At 47.7% G+C, this 21171-nt stretch overlaps 1 protein-coding gene across 1 annotated transcript in view; it reads right to left on the reverse strand.

Annotated features, from left to right (window-relative positions):
- AFAP1L2 (actin filament associated protein 1 like 2) overlaps positions 1 to 21171 on the reverse strand; it is a 220492-nt gene that overhangs the window by 2076 nt on the left and 197245 nt on the right. The window contains exons 12-18 of the mRNA XM_029610465.1: positions 19705 to 19850; positions 18809 to 18917; positions 17836 to 18072; positions 12896 to 13058; positions 11227 to 11391; positions 2350 to 2543; positions 1197 to 1319 (exon numbers count right to left, since the gene is read on the reverse strand). Of these exons, the coding sequence (XP_029466325.1) occupies positions 1197 to 1319; positions 2350 to 2543; positions 11227 to 11391; positions 12896 to 13058; positions 17836 to 18072; positions 18809 to 18917; positions 19705 to 19850 (1137 nt within the window). The remainder of the gene's footprint in view (positions 1 to 1196; positions 1320 to 2349; positions 2544 to 11226; positions 11392 to 12895; positions 13059 to 17835; positions 18073 to 18808; positions 18918 to 19704; positions 19851 to 21171) is intronic.

Genomic DNA, 21171 nt, shown 5'->3' on the forward strand with positions numbered 1-21171 from the left:
CAGAAATGGACCTGGGGCCGCGAGCGGGAGGCTCAGCACGCGGAAACGCCAGCGCTCTTGCAAAGCTCCTCGTTTCTCTCCGATACCCGGCGCTGTCGGGCCGATGCAATGAACGCGTGCGCGGGAAACGGGGGCTTTCCTGAAGCGCGCCCGGCCAGCTCTGCCGGACGCAAAATCGAATATTTAAATGAGGGCTCGCGTTAAGAAGGAGGCGCTAGGGACAAATGTGCGTCTCTTAGCGCCTGCTCGGCGTCGGGCGCACAGGAGAGGCGGCTGTCGGTGCGGTTTGGGAAAACGGACCCTCGGTGTACGAGCGCCCGTTTTCTCCCGCTACCGGCAGAGACGCGCACGAGATTCGTGGCCTGGACCGCGTACCTTCTGTGCGTATTGGGCGTCCAGAATTTTATTTTTATTTTGAAAAATTGTTTTTTTTTAAACTAAATACTGCCTTATTTGGTTCCTCCTACGTAGCACTGCTAGGATACTATTAGGAGGACTCACGGAAAGCAGGATTTCTCTTTCTCTTTCTGAATACGCCCTTGAGCGTGGCATGACCTTAACCGGCAGTCCCGGGTCGACGTAACATTTGCCGTGTTGCGATGGCGCATTGGCCGTGGGGAAAATGTTTTGGATGGCCGGGGGTCAGTTAATAGCCTCATCTACCTGGATTTCCATGCGATGAGCGCTATTAGCTACGCGCGTGTTGGACGCGTTAATCCCCGAACTGGATCGGGGATGATGGACGTGCGCCCGATCGCGTGTTGAGCCGTGCGCAGCGGCCAGCACACGGTATTGCATCGTCCTGTGTGTCGGCACTGCAGCTCCACGGAGAGCCGCCTCGGGGCTGGAGGTGGGCCTGACCGCAGGAGCAGATCCTCTCCCGTCCCTTTTTCGGCAGTGCCACTAATGTTGAGTAAAATACTGCCCTTCTCTCCCCCCTCCCCCCACACTTCTTCTGCTAGCACGAGGCTGCTTAGCGAGGCCCTCAGAGCGAGCACCGCAGGGCAACGGTTGGATCTTAGCCCGTGACTCTCTCGGCACATGAAGGGCGACGTCCTCTGTACCTTCGCAGCGAGAAAAGGAGCCCTGCCCCAATCAGCAAGGAGTTTGTTGATCTTCCATAGCCAATCACAGAGCACGGCTCCTCCTCAGCCAATCACAGGGCGACGATCGTTCCCAGCCAGTCGAGGTCTTACCTTGGCTTTTTGTAGGACGGTCCCTTTCCCGGCCGTCATGATCGACAGCGGCCTGTTTTTCATGGCCATGGCGGAGTTCACGGGGGACGCGTCGTGAAGGTGGGCGAGGCCGAGGACCTTCACCTGCGGGGTCCGGAGCGCAAGAGAAGATCAGAAGCCTGCGGGGTCCCCTGCACCTCTAAGCTTTCTGCTCTGAAAGGCGTTCGGGCTCAGTTGCTCTTTCGCAAGACGACCAGGGCTGAGCTCCTGAATGCGGGAGCCTAAAAAGATGTTTGGGCTACGGGTGTTAGGGCGGGGAATGACCGGAGAGGCACTTAGCACTGATTTTCAGCACTCGGCACAAAACCTTAAACCACCTAAATGATTTGCAGGTATAAAGTTAGGTGCCTAAGTTTTAGGCTACAAAATTTAGGGGAATTTTCAGCCACTGGCCAGCTTGCAAAGTTATCCGGCTAACTTTGGTGGATATTCACTGGTTCAGCCCCACCATTAGATATCCCCAGCTATCTGAAAGCTAGGACTGCTGTAAGGTACGAGCAGAGTCAGTCAGAGACGTTGGCTCCACCCAGGAACGTTCCTGTAATGTCCCCATATTATTTGCCTAAGGTTTAGCGGAATAAGTGCCCCAAATATTCAAAGGTCAGCCTTTAGCCAGAGATATCCAGCTACATGGCACTGAATATGGACCCTAAGTGCCGAGCGTTTTTTGAACGATGCTCCTGAGGCAGCTAAATTTAAGACCTAAAAAGTGACGTCTCCCGGGGCAGAATTAAGTTTCCCCTAAATCCAGCTGGAAATCCCCCTAAGTTTAGCTGCAGAGAATGAAGGGAAGCACTGAGCCATTTTTCATGTTGGAAACCGGTTTCCCAGCTCGCTGGAGCAGGATATTAAAAGTGGGGGCCTCCTCTTGTGTCGTTCGCTTTACGGGCATCCTGTACGGACTGATCCGGCCAATGAAATGTAACCCCAAAATAACAATTACCTACACTGCTGCTCCCAGTTATTCGGCAGACTGTAAGGGGGGGTCTCTCATCCTAAAAACAGCTACTCCCAGTCTGATTCTCAGGGGGGGAGGGGGGGAGTTGATTACAACCGGGCCCCCTAGGTCTTCTTCCGCGGGACCGGGTGGCCCAGAAGGTGGCCTCATACTCACGTTGGGACTGGCCAGCTCCAGATGGGTGGTGTCCACGGCCGTGCCCAGCGTCACCGGCCCAGCCTCGGCTTTCCTCAGGTTCTCCTTCACATCCACGATGCTGAGCTCCAGGTCCACCCGCCGGCCCTCCTTCCTCCTGCAGTCTTCCTCCACGTCCCTCAGCTTCTCCTCCAGAGCCAGGACACCCATCTTATCTGCCACGGAAACAGAGAAATCAGACCTGGGGGGGGGGGGGGGGGCCTGTGATCCCATCCCTCCCGAGTCAATCAACCATTGCTCTCGTCGCTTTCCAAGCCCTCCCAAGCTTTAAGAGCTGTTCATTTGCCGTTGAAGCATTTCGGTACCGTAAGCTTCTGAGCTCCTCAGGAGCCGCGGGGTCCGCGACCTGTCTACAACATTAAAACGTTTCTGGGCTTACGAGAGAAGGGAGAAAGGGAAAGCCGAGCTGCGTCGCCACCAGGCCTTCTGACCCCTGGCCCGTTACAGCCTCCTGAGAGCTGTGCTCCGAGCTGGAGGCGTCCCCTGCCACCCCTTCCCCCCCCCCCCTACGTCTGGGCTCCTTCCCAGGGGGACCTCTCTGCTGCGTCGCCTGCCGTTCGCTTCCCGCGGCCCATCCGGCCTGCCCGCCCGGGCGATTCGTTTGGCTTTATCATTCCCATCCCAGGCTTTCTTGAATTCGGACACCGGTTCCGTCTCCAGCACTTCCACAGGGGAGGCCGTTCCATGCATCCACCCCCCCCCCCCCCCCTGTAAAGAAATGTTTCCTAAGGTTACTCCTGAGCGAAGGCAAACTCTCTCTCGCTCCTTTACATGTGAACGTCAGGCAGCTTCACCCGCGACGCTTTGCTGTTTCCTAGTCACAGAAAACTGACCCATCCAGGAACCCCCTTCCACCGTGTCCCTCACCCGGGCTCTCAGGCTGTACCCACTGCCGCTCCGTGCAGGCTGCCCCTCTGCCTTCCTTGCCACCGGGGACCCTCTGCGTTTATCCCACACCTTTTTTAATTCCCTTGCTACTTTTGCCTCCCTCTGTTCCCCTGGGAGGGTATTCCAGTCTTCTGCTGAAAAAACATTCTCTGATCTTGCAGCTTCACATCACGTCCCCTGTTTCTAGAACTTCCTTTCCTTTAAAAAAAAAGAAAAGGCTTGTCTCTATCATATCTCCCCTCCTATAGGATATCCATATTTAGATCCTCAAGTCTCGTGTGCCTTCAGATCCAGAACCCACACCATTTTGGTTGCCTCTCTCTGGATGAACTCTAGCCTCTCTCTATCTTTTTTGAGATGCCGCCTCCAGAAATGGGCACAGTATTCTAGGTGAGGCCTCGCCGATGACCTGTCCCGTGGCATTATCAATAAGTCTTTCCTTTCCTCTACTGGTTCTGGCTTTCCCTATGTATCCCAGCAATCTTCTAGCTCTAGCCACCTCCTTGTCACATGATTTCACACCCTTGAGGTCATCGGACACTATTGCCCCCAGGGTCTCTCTCCTAATCAGTGTACACCAGTTTCTCTCCCACTATGTCCTACAGCTCCTTCTGATTTCTGCACCCCATAAGAATATAAGATATTACATACTGGGTCAGTCCAAGAGTCCATCAAGCCCAGCATCCTGTTTCCAACAGTGGCCAATCCAAGTCACAAATACCTGGCAAGTACCCAAACATTAAATAAATCTCAAGCTACTATTGCTTATTCATTAATAGCAATTTATATATTTTTCCTCTAGGAACTTATCCAAACCTTTTTTAAACCCAGTTACACTAACTGCTGCAACCAAATCCTCTGGCAATTCCAGAGCTTAACTATGCACTGAGTGAAAAATAATTTTCTTCAATTTGTTTTAAATGAGCTACTTGCTAACGTCATGGAGTGCCCCCTGGTCCTTCTATTATCTGAGAGAGTAAATAACCAATTTACATTAACTTGTTCATGTCCTTTCATGATTTTGTAGACTTCTATCATACCCCTCTCAGCCGTCTCTTCTCCAAGCTGAACAGCCCTAACCTCTTCAGCCTTTCTTCGTAGGGGCGTCGTTCCTTGCCCCTTATCATTTTGGTTGCTCTTCTCTGTACCTTTTCCATCGCAACTATGTCTTTTTTGAGATGCGGTGGCCAGAATTATACACAGTATTCAAGGTGCGGTCTCACCATGGAGCGATATAGAGGCATTATGACATTTTCTGTTTTATTAACCATTCCCTTTCCATTAATTCCTATCATTGTTTGCTTTTTTGACTGCTGCAGCACACTGAGCCGACGATTTCAATGTGTTATCCATTATGATGCCTAGATCTCTTTCTTGGGTTGTAGCACCTAATATGGAACCCAACATTGTGTAACTACAGCAAGGGTTATTTTTCCTTATATGCATCACTTTGCACTTGTCCATGTTAAATTTCATCTGCCATTTGGAAGCCCAATCTTCCAGTCTTGCAAGGTCCTCTTGCAATTCATTACAATCTACTTGAGATTTAACTACTCTGCATAATTTTGTGTCATCTGCAGATCTGATCACCTCACTCGTTGTACCTTTTTCCAGATCATTTATAAATATATTGAAAAGCACCAGCCCAAGTACAGATCCCTGAGGCACTCCACTGTTTACCCTTTTCCACTGAGAAAATTGTCCATTTAATCCTACTCTCTGTTTCATGTCTTTTAGCCAGTTTGTAATCCACGAAAGGACATCGCCTCCTATCCCATGACTTTTAAATTTTCTTTTTTTTTTTTTTTTTAACATATATTTATTATGAAACAATGCAAACCAATAGAACATAACTATACCAAATTACAGATACTTAGGGGCGTACATACAACTGTTATTTAGTACAGAAATTGGCTGCTCACTGGTTCTGTATGTATACCATGTTGTAGTCCGTATTTTATGTTTTTATTGCCGCTCCCTCCCTCCCACCCGAGGATCTGTACTTCCATTAATCACCTCTCTCACTTCTATATCGTAAAATCATGGAATGGTCCCAGTCCTGACGCAGTCCTGCATGGAGGGTGTCAGAGTATTCCAGTATTTATTCCAAATCCTGTGGCAGGTTGCTTTTGCGTCTGGAGATTTACAATTCGCAGTCAGGTAGTCGAAATGCAAAAGCTTATAGAGCCTGGTCTGCCACTGTTCCACTCGTGGCCTTTCTGCCGAAATCCATTCAGCCAGTATGGGTTGGAGCGCCACTAGCAATGCTTTCCTCAGGAACATTCGGTCCCAATCTGGCAGCCTGTCCATAGTGCCTGGAAAGAAACGAAGCAAACACACTTCCGGCGTTTGAGGCACTGCATGTAATAAAATTGTGCTAAAGGCTTTTGTCACCTGCTCCCAATACCGCTGTATCTTATCGCAGTGCCACAAGCTGTGCATCAATGTCCCTGGGTCTTGAGTACATTTCAAACATATGGCCGTGGTACTTATCTTAGCCATATACAGTCTGGTGCGGGACATATACATGCAGCGCAGTACCTTATATCCTGTCTCACGCAATCGAACGTTTTCTGTAGTTTGCAAACAATCCAGCCAGATCTGTGCGACAGCTTTTGTGGCCAAACAAATCCCAGCCTGATCCGCCCATTTCTTCTGTATTTCCAACAAAGTCTCTTCCTGTCGTAAGTTTCATAATGCACTTGAAAAGTCAGAGCATGATTTCAGATTTTTATCCATTGGCCGAAAAAAGTCCGTTAATATCTTATCCTGTGGTCCCCTTCCCAACGCTTTGTGCATGGTATTCATATAATGTCTAGCTTGCAGATAAGCATAGAAATCCTTTGAGTCTATACCAAATGTGTCTTGTACATCTCTGAAGCTCCGCACAGAGCCCGTTCCCTCATCCCATAGCTGTTCCATTTTAATCAATCCTTTTTGTTCCCATGTTCGGAAAACCGGACTGGACATCCCTATTTCAAACAAGGGATTACCTCTGAAGGTTAGATACTGTAAGGTCTGCCCTGGATAGCCCAGCCTTTCTTTACATAAAAATTTCCAAGCCCCGGATCTATTGCAATTTTTTAAGGAAGCACAACAGAGACAGCAGTTTCCTGTGGACTTCACCAGAGCCTATATAACCGTTTTAGAGAAGTCGGGAAAAGATCCGGCATTCACGTCGTCCTATAGACCGATATCTCTGCTGAATTTTGAAACAAAAATATTTGCCCTCCTTAATTACAACAAATCAAGTGGGCTTTGTGAGGGGAAGGGCGGTCAGTACCAATGTCACCAAGCTGCTCATAGCCTTGGAGGAGTGTAACAATCATGGAATTCCTGCTCTAGTAGTAGGATTCGACTCCGAAAAGGCATTCGACAGGGTGTCCTGGCCTTATCTTTTTTCGGTCCTGGGCAGGTATGGGATCCAGGGAGACATAGTACGCAGCATTGAAATGCTATATAATTCCCCGAAATCGGCAATTATAGCCAATGGCCATGTGTCAGAAGATTTTCAACTGCATAGGGGCACGAGACAGGGATGTCCCTTGTCCCCATTACTATATATCCTGACCATTGACCCTTTGTTACGGAAAATTGAAGAAGATCCAGCTATTACTGGGTTTCGGTTGCGAGCACAGGAATTTAAGGTTTCCGCCTTTGCGGACGACGTTTTAGTATTCTTAACTAGCCCACAACTTTCGCTCCCAAGGGTACTGACTCATCAGAAGGTATTTGGCACATTCGCTGGGCTAAAGATAAATGGGGAGAAATCCGAGGCCATGGATATTGGAGCAGGGGTCAGAGCAGGGTGGAAGGGGATATTTCCTTTACGCTGGGTCCAACAATCCATGCGGTACCTGGGTCTTCAAATAACCAGGGAAGTGGGACCACTTAGAGAGGCAAATGTTCGACCATTACTAGAGAAAATGGAAAGCAGATTGAAGATCTGGGCCTCGCTCCCTTTATCTATAATGGGAAAAATTAGCTTGTTAAAGATGATGGAGCTTCCACGCTGGCTTTACGTATTACAGCAGCTACCATTTTGGTTGTCAAAGCGGGAGATACAACAAATCAATCGGGTAATACGAAATTACATTTGGGGTGGGCGTCGGGCGCGAGTGTCATCGCGGTCTCTGATGCGCCCTTACGCACAAGGGGGGCTATCGTGCCCAAATTGGAGAGAGTACAATTTGGCCTGCTTGTTACAACCTATGCAGGACTGGTTACAGGGCACTAGTTTCTACACTCCATATGAGTTTATCAGGGAGTGGACTTATCCGTTTCGCCCGGAAAACCTGCTCCAAGTTGAGGCAGCCAGGGTTCCGTCATCTTACAAGCGTAAACTGCTTTTACAAGAATGTAGAAAAGCTTGGAAATTTTTATGTAAATTTTCTTTAGAAGCCTCTCATGTAGGACTTTTTCAAACGCCTTCTGAAAATCCAAATACACTATATCTACTGGCTCACCTTTATCCACTTGTTTATTAACCCCTTCAAAAAATTGTAGGAGATTTGTGAGGCAAGACTTCCCTTGGATAAATCCGTGCTGGCTGTGTCCCATCAAATCATGTCTATCTAAATGTTTTCTGATTTTATTCTTTATAACATTTTCCACGATTTTTCATCCTTTTCTTGCTTTGAATCTTCACGTCAAGCATTTAACCAACCTTCAACTTTTCTTGGATCACGTCTCCATTTTGGCCGCTCGCTCAGATCTTAGTGACATCCACAAAAGATAGACTTTTCCTTCTAGCATTTCTGTGATATCGCTTACAATAATTATTGAACAGAAGCAGCCCCAGGACTGATCCCTGAGGCATTCCAATAATCTCCTCCCTCTCTCTCCGCAGAGTGAATTCCCTCTGTTAGCTTCCACTCACTCGATTTCCAACCCAGTCCTCCACCCCGGGACCCACCCCCAGCCTGCCCTTTGTATTCATGAACCCCCTATGCAGCACCGTATCAAACGCTTTGCTGAAATCCAATCCCATGCAGTCCACGTCCTTGCCCTAGACACAGAAATCAACCGAGTTCGTGTGGCATGATCTGCTTCTGGTGAAGCCATGCTGCTTTCAATCCTGTTCACCATCCTTACCTTCAGGAGACTCTCCATTAATGTTCCCAGCAGCAAAGTACAAATAAGCAACCCTGCAGTTTCCAGCCTCCGCTCTGTCCAATCCCATAGAACCACTCCCATCTCAGAGGATCAACTGAACGGGTCTTTCAAGAGACCCATCTTAGGATGCAGTCCCGTCAGGCCCTGTGGCTTTGTCCACTTTCCGGTCTCCAGTTCCAAACAAACACCGAGTCCTATCCACCCCACCCCCAGCCATCAGCAGTCCTTCTCCAAGGTCCTCTTCAGCAAATACTGAACAGAAATATTTCTTTACCATTCCTGCTCTGTCCTCATCTCTCCACACTTAGCTCCTTGGGGTCACCTTTTAACCTCACAGGTCCAGCTGTGATCTTCCTTCTTTCTCCAGCGTATCTGAGAAGTGTCTGCTCGCCTCGCTTTCTTGCTTTAGCTTCCTTCTCTTCTGCTTGTGCTTTTCCCACCCCAATTTCTTTCTTCATCCCTTTCAGCTCAATGAAATGTTCTTCCCGGTGATTACTTTTTCAATGCCGATCTTTGTGCTTTCATTTCTTCAGTCGCTTCTTTGGAGAACAATATCCGTTTCCTTTTTCTCTTATTGATACGGTTTATGTTCTAATAATGTATATAATGTATATAATAACTAGCAACAGACATAAACGCTAATATCCCAAAGGTTTAGAGTATTATATAAACGTGAATTCACAACATCATATAGAATACTTCTAATGAAAGACCTCATACAAGGCATACAGTGATCAGTGCTAATTAGCATCAAGGTATACCGCCAATATAATCATGGGTCTGTGGTGTGCTGATCAACTTTTTTTTCCCTTTTTTTTGCTCAAAAAAAAAAAAAAAAGGCAAAAAAAAAAGGGAAAAAAAAGTTGATCAGCACACCACAGACCCATGATTATATTGGCGGTATACCTTGATGCTAATTAGCACTGATCACTGTATGCCTTGTATGAGGTCTTTCATTAGAAGTATTCTATATGATGTTGTGAATTCACGTTTATATAATACTCTAAACCTTTGGGATATTAGCGTTTATGTCTGTTGCTTTGTTGAGCCGCTATCCCTGCTTTATATTTAATGCTATAAAGAGATCAGTTTTCTATAATAACTAGCATTCATGAAATTATCCAACATGATATGTTCCAATAGTTACCTATGTTAAGAACTCTACACCAGTTGTACGATCTTTCTATGCTGCTTTCCTGCGTTTCTCTTCGCCCACCTGTTTTATTCCCTTGTTAATTGTATTTTCTATTCATTTTGTTATATTGTAAACCAATGTGATGTTCACACTAACACCGGTATAAAAAAGGTTTTAAATAAATAAATAAAGTTTTCTAACATAAAGACTTGTTGGCATTACTATAGCCCCATGTAGCTTAGCCCACTGTTCTTCCACTTCACCTAACTCCTCCCACTCTGCCAGCGTGTTTTTTAAGGTCCTCGCCCATTTTACCAGGACTGTGAGCTTCATGCCCTTCCGGAGGAAGTGGTGAACACTAGAACTGTGAAGGACTTCAAAGGGGCGTGGGATAAACACTGTGGATCCATAAAGTCTAGAGGACGTGAATGAAGAGTGGGTGGCTCGCGGGAATGATGGCTACTGCCTGGAGATAATACCCTTATTCAATAAACATACACACGGTTAATGCGACTCCAACATTGCTCTAAGCTTCAACGGCAAGAGGAAACGTGGAAAAAAGGATTTGCATTCACAAAAAAGCAGGGAGTAGCTTGCTTGTTACGGCGGTTACTACCCCAAACCAAATAAGCCTGATACTTCACTTTCAATGCATATACAGCATAGCTCTCTGCTTCAACGGCAGGGGAGAAAAAAAAACTGATACTTCACGCATATCCAGCATAGCTCCCTGCTTCAACGGCAGGGGAAAATGTCTGATACTTCACGCATATCCAACATAGCTCTCTGCTTCAACGGCAGGGGAGAAAGTCTGATACTTCACGCAAATCCAGCATTGCTCTATGCTTCAACGGCAGGGGAGGAAGACTGATACTTCACTTTCAGTGCATATCCAGCATAGCTCTCTGCTTCATTGGCAGGGGAGAAAGTCTGATACTTCACGCAAATCCAACATTGCTCTCTGCTTCAACGGCAGGGGAGGAAGACTGATACTTCACTTTCAGTGCATATCCAGCATAGCTCTCTGCTTCATCGGCAGGGGAGAAAGTCTGATACTTCACGCAAATCCAACATTGCTCTCTGCTTCAACGGCAGGGGAGAAAGACCGATATTTCACGCATATCCAGCATAGCTCTCTGCTTCAATGGCAGGGGAGAAAGTCTGATACTTCACTTTCAATACATATCCAGCATAACTCTCTGCTTCAATGGCAGGGGGAATGAAGAAAAGTGGATCTATATACAGACAACAACTAACAAGGACTGAATTACATAGTCTGGGTAAACAAATAAGCATGGGTGTAGCTTGCTTATTGCGGCGGTTACTACCCCTAACTAATTAAGCTAGATATTCACTTAGATGCAGTTCCAACACTGCTCTCTACATTAATGGTGGGGGTGGAAGGAAAATAGAACCAAAAAGTTACTAAGAGCCAAGACTAACAGATAAGTATGAGAAAAAAAAAAAGTGCAAAGCTTACTGGGCAGACTGGATGGGCAGTTTGGTCGTCTTCTGCCGTCATTTCTATGTTTCTATGTGACTTCTCTCCACATTGCCCATCTGATGATCACTGCTGCTCAGGTGGGCACCTAACAGTCTCTGGGCATTAGCGAGCAGGTCCAGTATCGCCCCCATCCCTCATGGATTCCGTCAGCCCCTTCAATGGTGTCCATCATGCCAGGCCCTCTGCCACCTCTTACCTGTGCAGGCCGCCAGGGTCTCCTTCAGCTCCTTCCTCTCCTTCCTCAGCTGCGCCAGCTCACTTCGGATCTCCTCTTTCTCCCTTTCCAGCCTCTCCCTCTCCTCCGTGAACCTCTTCACTTCCGCCTCGGTTCTGTTCTTGCCCAGCTTGGTTTCGATTGCGACTGTAGGAACGTTAAAATGGGGAAACCCCCGAATTAGCCGTGGGTAAAACTGAAAAGCAGAGCTGGGAGTCGGGGGGGGCCTTGCTCTCTCTGAGTCTGACTTTGCTGCCGAGTTGGGATTACAAATTGTAGAATCTGCAGGCAGCCATTAGTGGATCAGTGGTGTCTAAACGCTCTCCGCTCTGTCCAAAGATAGTAGGTTTGCCAATTGGCTCGATACTTTTTTTTTTTGTTCGGGACAAGCTGATGCAGCGCGGGCATGGACTTATAATTCTGTTGCCCTCACTGATTCCCCTAAGAAAAGCAGGAACTCCAAGTCCCAGCGTGGGTTACAGGGTCCTGAGAAACGTGGAGCTATTTGGTAACCCGACTCGGCAGACGTTCAAACCCCAAAAGATTTATAGTGCGAGAGAAAGCTCAGTGAGCGTGGGGAGGGATAACCAAGGTGCAAACCTCACCCCTCAGAGTGGATGAAGTGCAAACAGACTCCCCCACTGCACTTGCTTTCGGACAAGGTCAACGAGAAATAGTCCCAGCACAACCTTTAGAGTGGGCAGATGCAAAGTGCTGTCTCACGTTTACACATTTAATCTCACAATCATTGCCTGCCTGTGGATTTCTGCGCATAAGCCTTAAATTCGCCCTGCACCTGCAAATGCTTCCAGATTTGCGGGGGTTTTGGTGAGATTTTCCAAAATCCCTAAAATAATATGCTCAGAGGAGAAAAGGGTGGAGAGAAAGGAGCACAGGGCAAAGAGGGAAGCTGGTCCCGACGAGCAGCAAGGGGGAGAGAGTGGCAAAGCAGGGGTAACGGGCACGACGGAGGAGGACAGGCCAGCTCGGAGGGATAAAGCAAAAGGGTCTGAGGTAAGGAATTCAAACTTCTGTTAGGTCTAGGAGGAGAAAACAAATCAGCCCAGGCTTCCAAGGCTGGAGAAAACCATTTCATTCTTTGGGACGGCAACGGCGGCAGCAGCCTGCTGGATGAATTGTCAACAACAGGCTTTGCTTGGGATGCGGACAGAGATGAAAGGGTTAATGGGAGGACAGAGAAAAGGGCAGGGATGCAACTAATGCTCTGGCTGCAGAAGACTGTGAGCAAGGCATAGACGTGCAAGGAGCTGGTCACATTAACGAGCCGGTAGCAGGAGGACTGAGACAACGGGGGACACCAGATTTATGGAGACAGGAGGGCAATCAAGAGATGTATGTCTTAGCTGTTGGGTTTCTGAATACTTTTCTTGCTCAAGAAGAGGAAGCTCTGGTTTTTCAGTATTTCGCATCACAAAATGTCGAACGCCTACTGGTCAAAATGTAAAGATCCTGAAGCAGATTTGGTGAACTTCAGATACGACGTGACATAAGCCTTGGCATGAGATAAGAAAACCTTTTTCCCTCTTACAGAAGGTGGGTTGGCAGCTCTGCAGAGAGCTCTGGAAGTTGAAACCCTCCGGCGAGGTGCACGTTTCTAGAGCGCCTATCGAGACCCACCTCGCCTCCTCACCTTTCTCTTTGGTAACTTTCAGTAATGGAGAACTGGCCACAATTGTCGTGGCTGAGTTTATCTCAGGACTGCTCTGGGGGAAAGAGATTTGCTGCTGCTGCGTCTGAATTTTGATAAACGGTCGTGGTGCTGACTCTTCCAGCTCCAGTTTCTGCTGAGGTCCCTAATCAACAGAAAGACAAAACGGTCATGGGAGAAGCCAGTAGGATAAGCTAATGGACTAATGACCTTTCACGGCTTCTCCAGCCTGGTCAGAGGTTAGTGGAACTGGGGCTTACGCTCTTTAGTGAACTGACCAGTTACAGTTTTGGTTGATTAACTGGTGAAGTATGACTCTAGATGTTAAAATTTACATAGAACATTTTGTAAGATAAATTATTTGCATTAATAAAAGAAAATTGGTTCTTACTTGCTAATTTCCATACCTGTAGTACCACAGATCAGTCCAGAACTCCTGGGTTTTGCCTCCCTGCCAGCAGATGGAGACAGAGAAAGTTTCACTGACGCTGCATATAACCTAGTGTGCCACCTGCAGTCCCTCAGTAATGCCCTGTACCCAAGCCAAAATGACAGCAACAACCATACATTTATAAGTAAACTTGTAAGCAACTCCCTGCCCTCCAGCAAGCCGAAAGAAGGTGAAGTTACCCAAAAAGACAATGGAAAACTAATTTCCCAAATTTAACAAAAGCATTCAGCATTGAAAACCTCCAACAACTCTGCACTATATACAAAGCAACAGTATGAGTTTCAGACTCTTCCCCCCCCCCCCCCCAAGTAAATGGGCGGGTCCTCTGGACTGATGTGTGGTACTATAGGAACGAAAATTAGCAGGTAAGAACCAATTTTCCTTTCCCTGTACGTACCAGGATCAGTCCACTCGGGTGGGGTCTACAGAGTTCTGCTCAAAGAACACTCTCACCAAAGCACATGGAAGCCAGAGACACGACATCCAAGCGATAATGCCTAGCAAAAGTGTCAATGATTTCCCAGCAGCTGCCCTGCAAAGTTCATGCGGAGACACCTGTTGCAACTAAGTCCTGGAAGTCACCTGAGAACGTGTCGAGTGCACCCCTAAACCCCCTGGCAGCGGACACCCTTTAGAAACGCAAGTCAACTCTATTGCTTCCATCAGCCACTGCACAATTGAAGTCTTAGACGCCTTACTTCCCTTCTTTGGACCACATCACAGTACAAAGAGTTGATCAGATCTACAAAGAGGTGATCCAATCTATGGAAATCATAAGTAATCTTTAGATATCTCAATAATGCACACCTTCCATCTAAGAGCCTAAGCTCCCCCGCATGAGGCATAGAGGAATCCAAATCCATAAAAGCTGGAAGCTCCACTGTTTAACTAAGGTAGAATGCCGAGACTACCTCAGGCAGAAGAGAGGGCACCTTGCATAAAGACACCCCCGAATCCAACATCTGTAGGAAGGGATCTTGACATGACAGTGCCTGGAGCTCTGAAATTCTCCTGGCTGAACAAATAGTCACTAAGGAAAGCATTTTAAGAGTCAAGACCTTAACTGAAGCTCTCTTTAGTGGTTAAAACTGAGCCTCTTTAGTGGTTCAAATCGAGCCTCACATAATCCTCTCTAAGGACTAGATTCAGATTCCAAGACAGACAAATGTTCTGCACCAGAGGATGCAAGTTCTTAGCTCCCTGAAGGAACCGTATAGCATCCAGATGTGCGGACAGAAGATTCCCTTGCACCTTACTCCAGAGACAACCTGATGTCGCTACTTGCACTATCAGAGGGTTAAAGACCAGAACCTTTATGTAGAAAAGCCAAAATATGGAATACCATAGCCTGAACAGGCTGAGGCTGCACTCTGTCAACAGCAGACAGGACTCAAAGTTCCTCCAAATTCTCACATATGTCAAGGATGTAGAAGGTCGTCTAGCCTGCAATAAGGTACAAATAACTGCTTTGGGATATCCCCTCCATCTCGGTTGTCTCCTCTCAGAAGTGAAACTGCGAGACAGAAGTGAGCCACCTGACCTGAAAATATTGGACCCTGGTGGAAAAGAGTTGACCGATGTCCAAACCTCGGGGGCCTGTCTATGACCATGTTGATCGGATCTGGGAAGCACGGTTGATGTGGCCACTCTGGAACTACCAGGATCACGTTGCCTGGATGTTTCTCTATTTGCCATAATCCCTTGTCCACCAGAGGCCACGGAGGGAAGACAAAGAAGAATCCCTCGAGTCCACAGCATCATTGGAACTCCAATTTCTTCCGTACCGTTTTCTGTCAGCGGCTGTAAAACTGTGACGCCTTGGTGTTCTCTTTGGTCTAGATACCCCTATATTCTGTGAATGAGACATTGCTGCCTCCGACAGCTCCCGTTCCTGGGGTCTAACTTTCTCCAACTGAGAAAATCCACCTGAACATTGTTCACTCCGGTGATGTGAGATGCTACCAGCTGCTCCAAGTGCTTCTCTGCCCAGATAATCAATTCCTGGGCATCTCGAGCCGCTGCCTGATTCTTGGTTCCGTTTTGACAGTTGACGTAGTCCACTGTCATCACGTTGTCTGATAGGATCCGTTCTGGATGGACGCGTAACCTTGGCAGACAGGCAAGCAATGCAAAATGCACTGTTCTCATCTCTAACCAATTGATAAACCATGAGGCCTCCTGTGTTGACCACTGGACCTGCGCCAACTGATCCTGCCACCCAGCCCTCCATACGGAGAGGCTTGCATCTTCTAATAACAGATTCCAGTGAGAGGGAAGAGCCTCCTGCAGAGGCTGCATATGCGCAGAAGCCCAGTGCATTAATTCCAATGTTGATGCCATAGAACCTAAGACCTATAAATAGTCCCAGACCCTGGGCACCGAAAGCTCTAGCAGAAGCCTAATCTGACTCTGCAGTTTCAGCAATCTCTCTCTGTGAGAAACACTCTCTCTACCAGCATGTCGAACTGAGCTCCCAATTACTACAGAGTTTGAAAGAGGACTAAATGGCTAGTTGCTAGGTTCACCACCCATCCTAGAGACTTCAAGCGCATCAGTACGTTTTGTATTGATTGCCAACAGATGCCAAGAACTCTTTCTTGCGTACAGCCGCTATGATGGACCTCAGAGTTGGACCTCAGAGTTTCCATGTGGAAACGGGGAACCTTGAGAGCCACATTTACCTTCTTTAAATCCAATATCTCTTGAATTGGATACAGGGGGGAAAGAAACAGGAAACAACTTAAAACTGACCTCCGGCCACACTAAGCTTGTTGGTCTGAGCCAACAAAATCATCAAGACATCTCTGTGAAAAAAAAAAAAATCTGAGCAGAGTCCAAAGGGGCTCTCAATCAAATGCAATGTCTCCCTCTTCTGTTGTGGCCTTCCAAATGGCTAAGCAAAGCCTGCCTGCATCTCAGCGCGTTTAGGCCTGGATCTGTTCAAAATCCAGCACTGAAAATCATCAAAGGCCTGAAGAGCTTCTCAACAGCTCAGGCCTCTTGACTGGCCAAGAATCCATGAAGACTGGGGCCATGAACCAGCATCTCACTAAACATGCTTTCGTATAAGCAAATTAAAACCAGCAGAAGACCTCTAATCCTCCTCAGTGTAAGTGCCTCTCTGCACCTGTGCGGGACAGGGAACTGCCGGTGATAGTTGAGGAGGGAATTCCTCTGCCTCGCCCGCTGACGCTGCTAGGGAATCTAAAATGGCCGCCGTTTCCATGCTGACAGGGAAAGCCTCAGCGCTAGACCCCGACACCTGCAAGGTTCATTCTACCACTGCAGCCATGCTTGATGCAGACCCCCGAACACCATGCCACTTTTGCCGCATGCATACGCTGTTCCTCCCTGCACCCGCGGTACCACCAGCACCTCAAAGGCAAGCAGGGGAACAGTCCCTCAGCACCACGGAGCCAACACTCGGGGTCTCCCCCACAGGCAGAGAAGCTGCTGTAAACTCCCATCGCTGAGATCCCCGAGCTTCCCCCCCGCCCTCCTAAACCTCGCTGCTGCACAGATACCTTGTTCTCTTTTTTTTTTACTCTCCAAGAACAAATAAAGATACAGAGAAACCAATACTTTCCTTTGGTGCAGAGGTTCAGGTCCCAGGCACGCAGGCCTCATGGCAGATCAGAAAAGCGCCAGACCACCGGCTATATCAGTCTCCTTTCGCCAAACTTTAGCAACCCAGCCCAGGACAAACCGTATAAAAGAGATACCTCCCAGCTCTACTGGGCTTGCAGTGCAGAACTGCCTGCAGGATCCAGCGCTGTCTCATGGGGGATGAGGGGATCTGGACCATCAGATGTCCAACCCAAGGACCTCCTGACCGAGCTATTAGAAGGGTCACCCACTGCTTGTCTGCCTCAAACCAGGATGGATGGCCCCACCAGGACCTCACAATCCCCTGAGAGGATCCAGAAATGTTCTTGTCTTTTAATCTTTTTTTTTTCCTCTCCAGACTGCAGGTTTTACACCATCTACCATCTGCTGGAGACAGAGAAATACTGAGGGACTGCAGGTGGCACACTGGGTTATGTACAGCGTCAGCAAAACTTTCTCTGTCTCCATCTGCTGGCAGGGAGGCAAAACCCAGGAGTCTGGATTAATTTGGGTATGTACAGGGAACTGAGCCTTTAATTATTATTATTATTAATAATTCACCTAATCTATGATAAAGATACAGAGCTTCTTCCCTTGCAGAGCTGAGGTTAAACAAGTTGGTCAGACAGCTCCAGGTCCTCAGGGAGCAAGAAGCTGAGCCAGTCCTGCTTTTACCCCTAGCACACCTGTAAGGAAAGCAGGACCATGAATCCATGCACCGACCGGGGGTATAAAATCAGAACCGGTCAAGTTCTCCCTTATGACATGGAGCCCATCCGACTTGAATATGCCTCAAACCCTGCCCGAGACCTTCTGACCTCCTGGCATCACCAGGGTGGGGTGGGGGGCGGCACCGTGTCAGTACCTGCTCCGAGCTCCGCCTCGGCTGCGTGCCTGCTTCCTGCTCTTTATCCAGGGAAAACGCGTCGCTTCTGCTCTCCGCGTCTCTGGTGTCCCTGCCTTCCAGGGCTGGAGAAGACGAGGGAGAAATGCAGGAGGGGACCCTGCTGGAGCAGTGTAGGAAGGACTTCACTGGGATCAGGTCGAGGTACACTTGGTCCTGTGCACCTTCGGGCTTGGCCTCACTTTTGAGGTTCTCGTCCTGCACAAGAAGTGACAATAAACTCTTTGATAAAACAGAATAAAATGAGCAGGGAAATAGAAATGTTAAAAAATGGTTCCCTCTTTCAAAGGCCGCTTTGTTTGGGGGCACCCCAGGGTCCTGATGAAAGGATGCCAGCTGTCTCTGAATTTTACTGGCACACGGGATCCAGTCCTGGAATTACGCCGGCGTGAGCATGGACTTCTAATTCTGACATCTCCAGAAAAGCAGAACCACCGATTCCCACGCGGGAACGGAATAAAACCAGGACTGGATCGGTCTGCGAGGGATAAACGGGGAACCAATTGGCAACTCTACCCTGAAAAGTCTGGTTACGCAGTACACTGGTAACTCCAGAGCAGCCTCAGGCTCCCTGTGACGCGCGGGAATGACTGAGAGGGGGAGCCAGGATGAAGGCATCTCCCCTGCTTTCATTCTGTAAATTGCTCCATGAAAGTAAAACTTAAAAGATGCCAAGAAGTGAATTATTTGAGTAAAGAGGCGGTGAGAATTGAGGAAGTGGCAGGAACTGAGAGCAAGTGTGAGTTGCTGAGAGGGAACAGAAGGCGCCAAGAGGGAGTCTGGTCCACTACCAGGGCAGGCAGTGAACCTAAGAAACTTTCTGCATAACTGAAAAGCATAAGATGGTTAAGCTGAAGTAACACCTCTTGACTGCTAACTTTCAGAGGGCTTCCCAGTTCCCCTTCACTTTGCTCCTGGCAGGGCTCATCTTTACCAGCTGCTCTGATGCATCCACGTCATCGTAGAGGTCGTCCTGTAAGATCTTCCCTCTGGGCACATTATCAATATAGGGGTTGGGTTCAGAGTATTTCCTCTGCATGAGACTGAAAGACAACATCAGGGACAAAGCATTCAGTGTGGTCAGCGGGGATGTGTATTCATTTCAAAATGAAAAGTAAATGGAACCAAATCAGGCATTTTCGTTTAGGTTCGTTTTACCATAAAATGAATGCACAGTTTACATGAAAATCCCAATATTTTTCAGGGTTCATTCATTTCTTTTGTTTTGGAAAATAATTCATGCTATTTTCGGAAACAAATAAAAATGAAAAAAAGCCCATGAAATGGGTGAAAAACGATAAAAAATGATCTGAAAATGAATAAAACTAAGCAAAATGAAAACAGTTTCCCCGCACATCCCTAGTAGCCGGAGACAAAGAATACCCGAGGCCTCCCGTTCCCAGCCAGCACCAGCGACTTCAGTGCTTATTCACACTGTTTTAATCAGAAGTGGACATCACTTGACATTCATTGTTCTTTATTAGGGGGGGCAGGAAAATAAAAAAACGTTTCAGCTGTTTTTATGTTCACGTGCTAGGAAATGCAAGAGAATCGATGAATGCAGAATTTGGAGTACGATAGTAAATAAATTTCGCTTTTGTAATACATAACAAATGTTAACAATTTCTTCCTCTCTGCCGGTTCAGCGCACTTAGCGGAGTCAGAGCACGCGGTCTTCAAACATCATTAAAGCTGTCCTAACGCTTACCGTTCCACGTAACATGAGAGCGCGATCGCAAATCCCAGTGCTTACTTTTCCTCATCTCTTTGACGACGGAATTCGGTGGACGTTATAATTATTTACAATCATTTGCCTCATCGTTTACTTACTAGAAGGAATTCCTGGCTGCGCTGACTATGCAGGAAACCCGGTCTGCGTCCACGTAATCATAATCAAACTCTTCCGGGTCGGCTTTGGAGCCCGACTCTGATAAGAGGAGCCCCAGCCAGTGGCCCATTTCATCCGAAGACTTGGCCTGCGATGCAAGCAGAGGAGCGTTAAGCTAACGACAGAGCAGCGGTCCCTGCTTCCCAGAAGCGCGTGGGCCACCAGCGCCAAAGCTCCTGGAGAGAGACTGGGCCTTCCGGAAACCCTCTCCCGACGCGCTGGGGAGAAATGGAAGGAAGAAGCCTACAGGGAACAACCGAAATGGCCAAAGTCTCCTTCCAGAAATTGGGTCACTTGGGAAATCTACACCGCAGGCCTGGGTGACGAACATAAATACAAAGGGTAAACCTGAAACCGCAGTACTGAAATGGAAGCACCCAAACTGAGCCGGGTAACTCAACCCTGCACACCCCTGTGTGTCCTGGATCAGTGCCTCAAGGCATTGTCACCCTGCAGTTACAATAAGAACGTAAGAAGTTGTCATACTGGCTCTGATCGAAGGTCCATCAACCCAGCATCCTGTTTACAACAGGTGGGCAATCCAGGTTACAAGTACCTGGCAAGTACTCAAATATTAAATAGATCCCATTCTACTGATGCCAGTAATATCAGTGGCTATTCCCTCCCTGAGTCAACTTGATTAATAGCAGTTTATGGGCTTTTCCTCCAGGAACTCATCAAAACCTTTTTTAATCCCAGCTACACTATCTGCTCTAACCACATCCTCCGGCAATGAATTCTAAAACCTAATTGTGCGTTGAGTGAAAAAGAATTTTCTCCGATTAGTTTTAAATGTGCTACTTGCTACCTTCATGGAGTGCCCCCTATCCTTCTATTATCAGAAAGAGAAAATAACCGATTCACATTTACCCGTTCTAGACCTCTCATGATCTTAAACACCTCTATCCTATCCCCCCTCAGCCGTCTCTTCTCCAAGCTGAACAGCCCTAACCTCTTTAGCCTTTCCTCATAGGGGAGCTGTTCCATCCCCTTTAACATTTTGGTTGCCCTTCTCTGTACCTTCTCCAGTGTAACTATATCTTTTTTGAGATGCGGTGACCAGAATTGCACACAGGTGCAAGGTACGGTGTATGCGTGCATCTTTTATCACTGGAAGGTGTGACTCCTTCAGCCTCGCCGGTCCTTCCCAATGACCTGCATTCCCTCTGTGTATGATGCCTGCCTTCTTTAATTCCTGGAAACCCGACTCTTACAAACTGAATACGTAGTGCGGCTAATAGCTACTGTGTTAGTTCACTTGAATGCACAGAAATAAAGGTTAAAACAAATCAAAACAAAACTATAGAGATGTCGGCCTCCGCCTCCATTTCCGTGATGTGATATTGTGCTGTGGCGCTTTTATGCCTCAGCTGAACTAAAAGACTGGAAGGGCTGGGCAGAGGACTTGA

The sequence above is a fragment of the Rhinatrema bivittatum genome, chromosome 7 (assembly GCF_901001135.1).
Source record: "Rhinatrema bivittatum chromosome 7, aRhiBiv1.1, whole genome shotgun sequence".
NCBI classification, from domain to species: Eukaryota; Metazoa; Chordata; class Amphibia; order Gymnophiona; family Rhinatrematidae; genus Rhinatrema; species Rhinatrema bivittatum.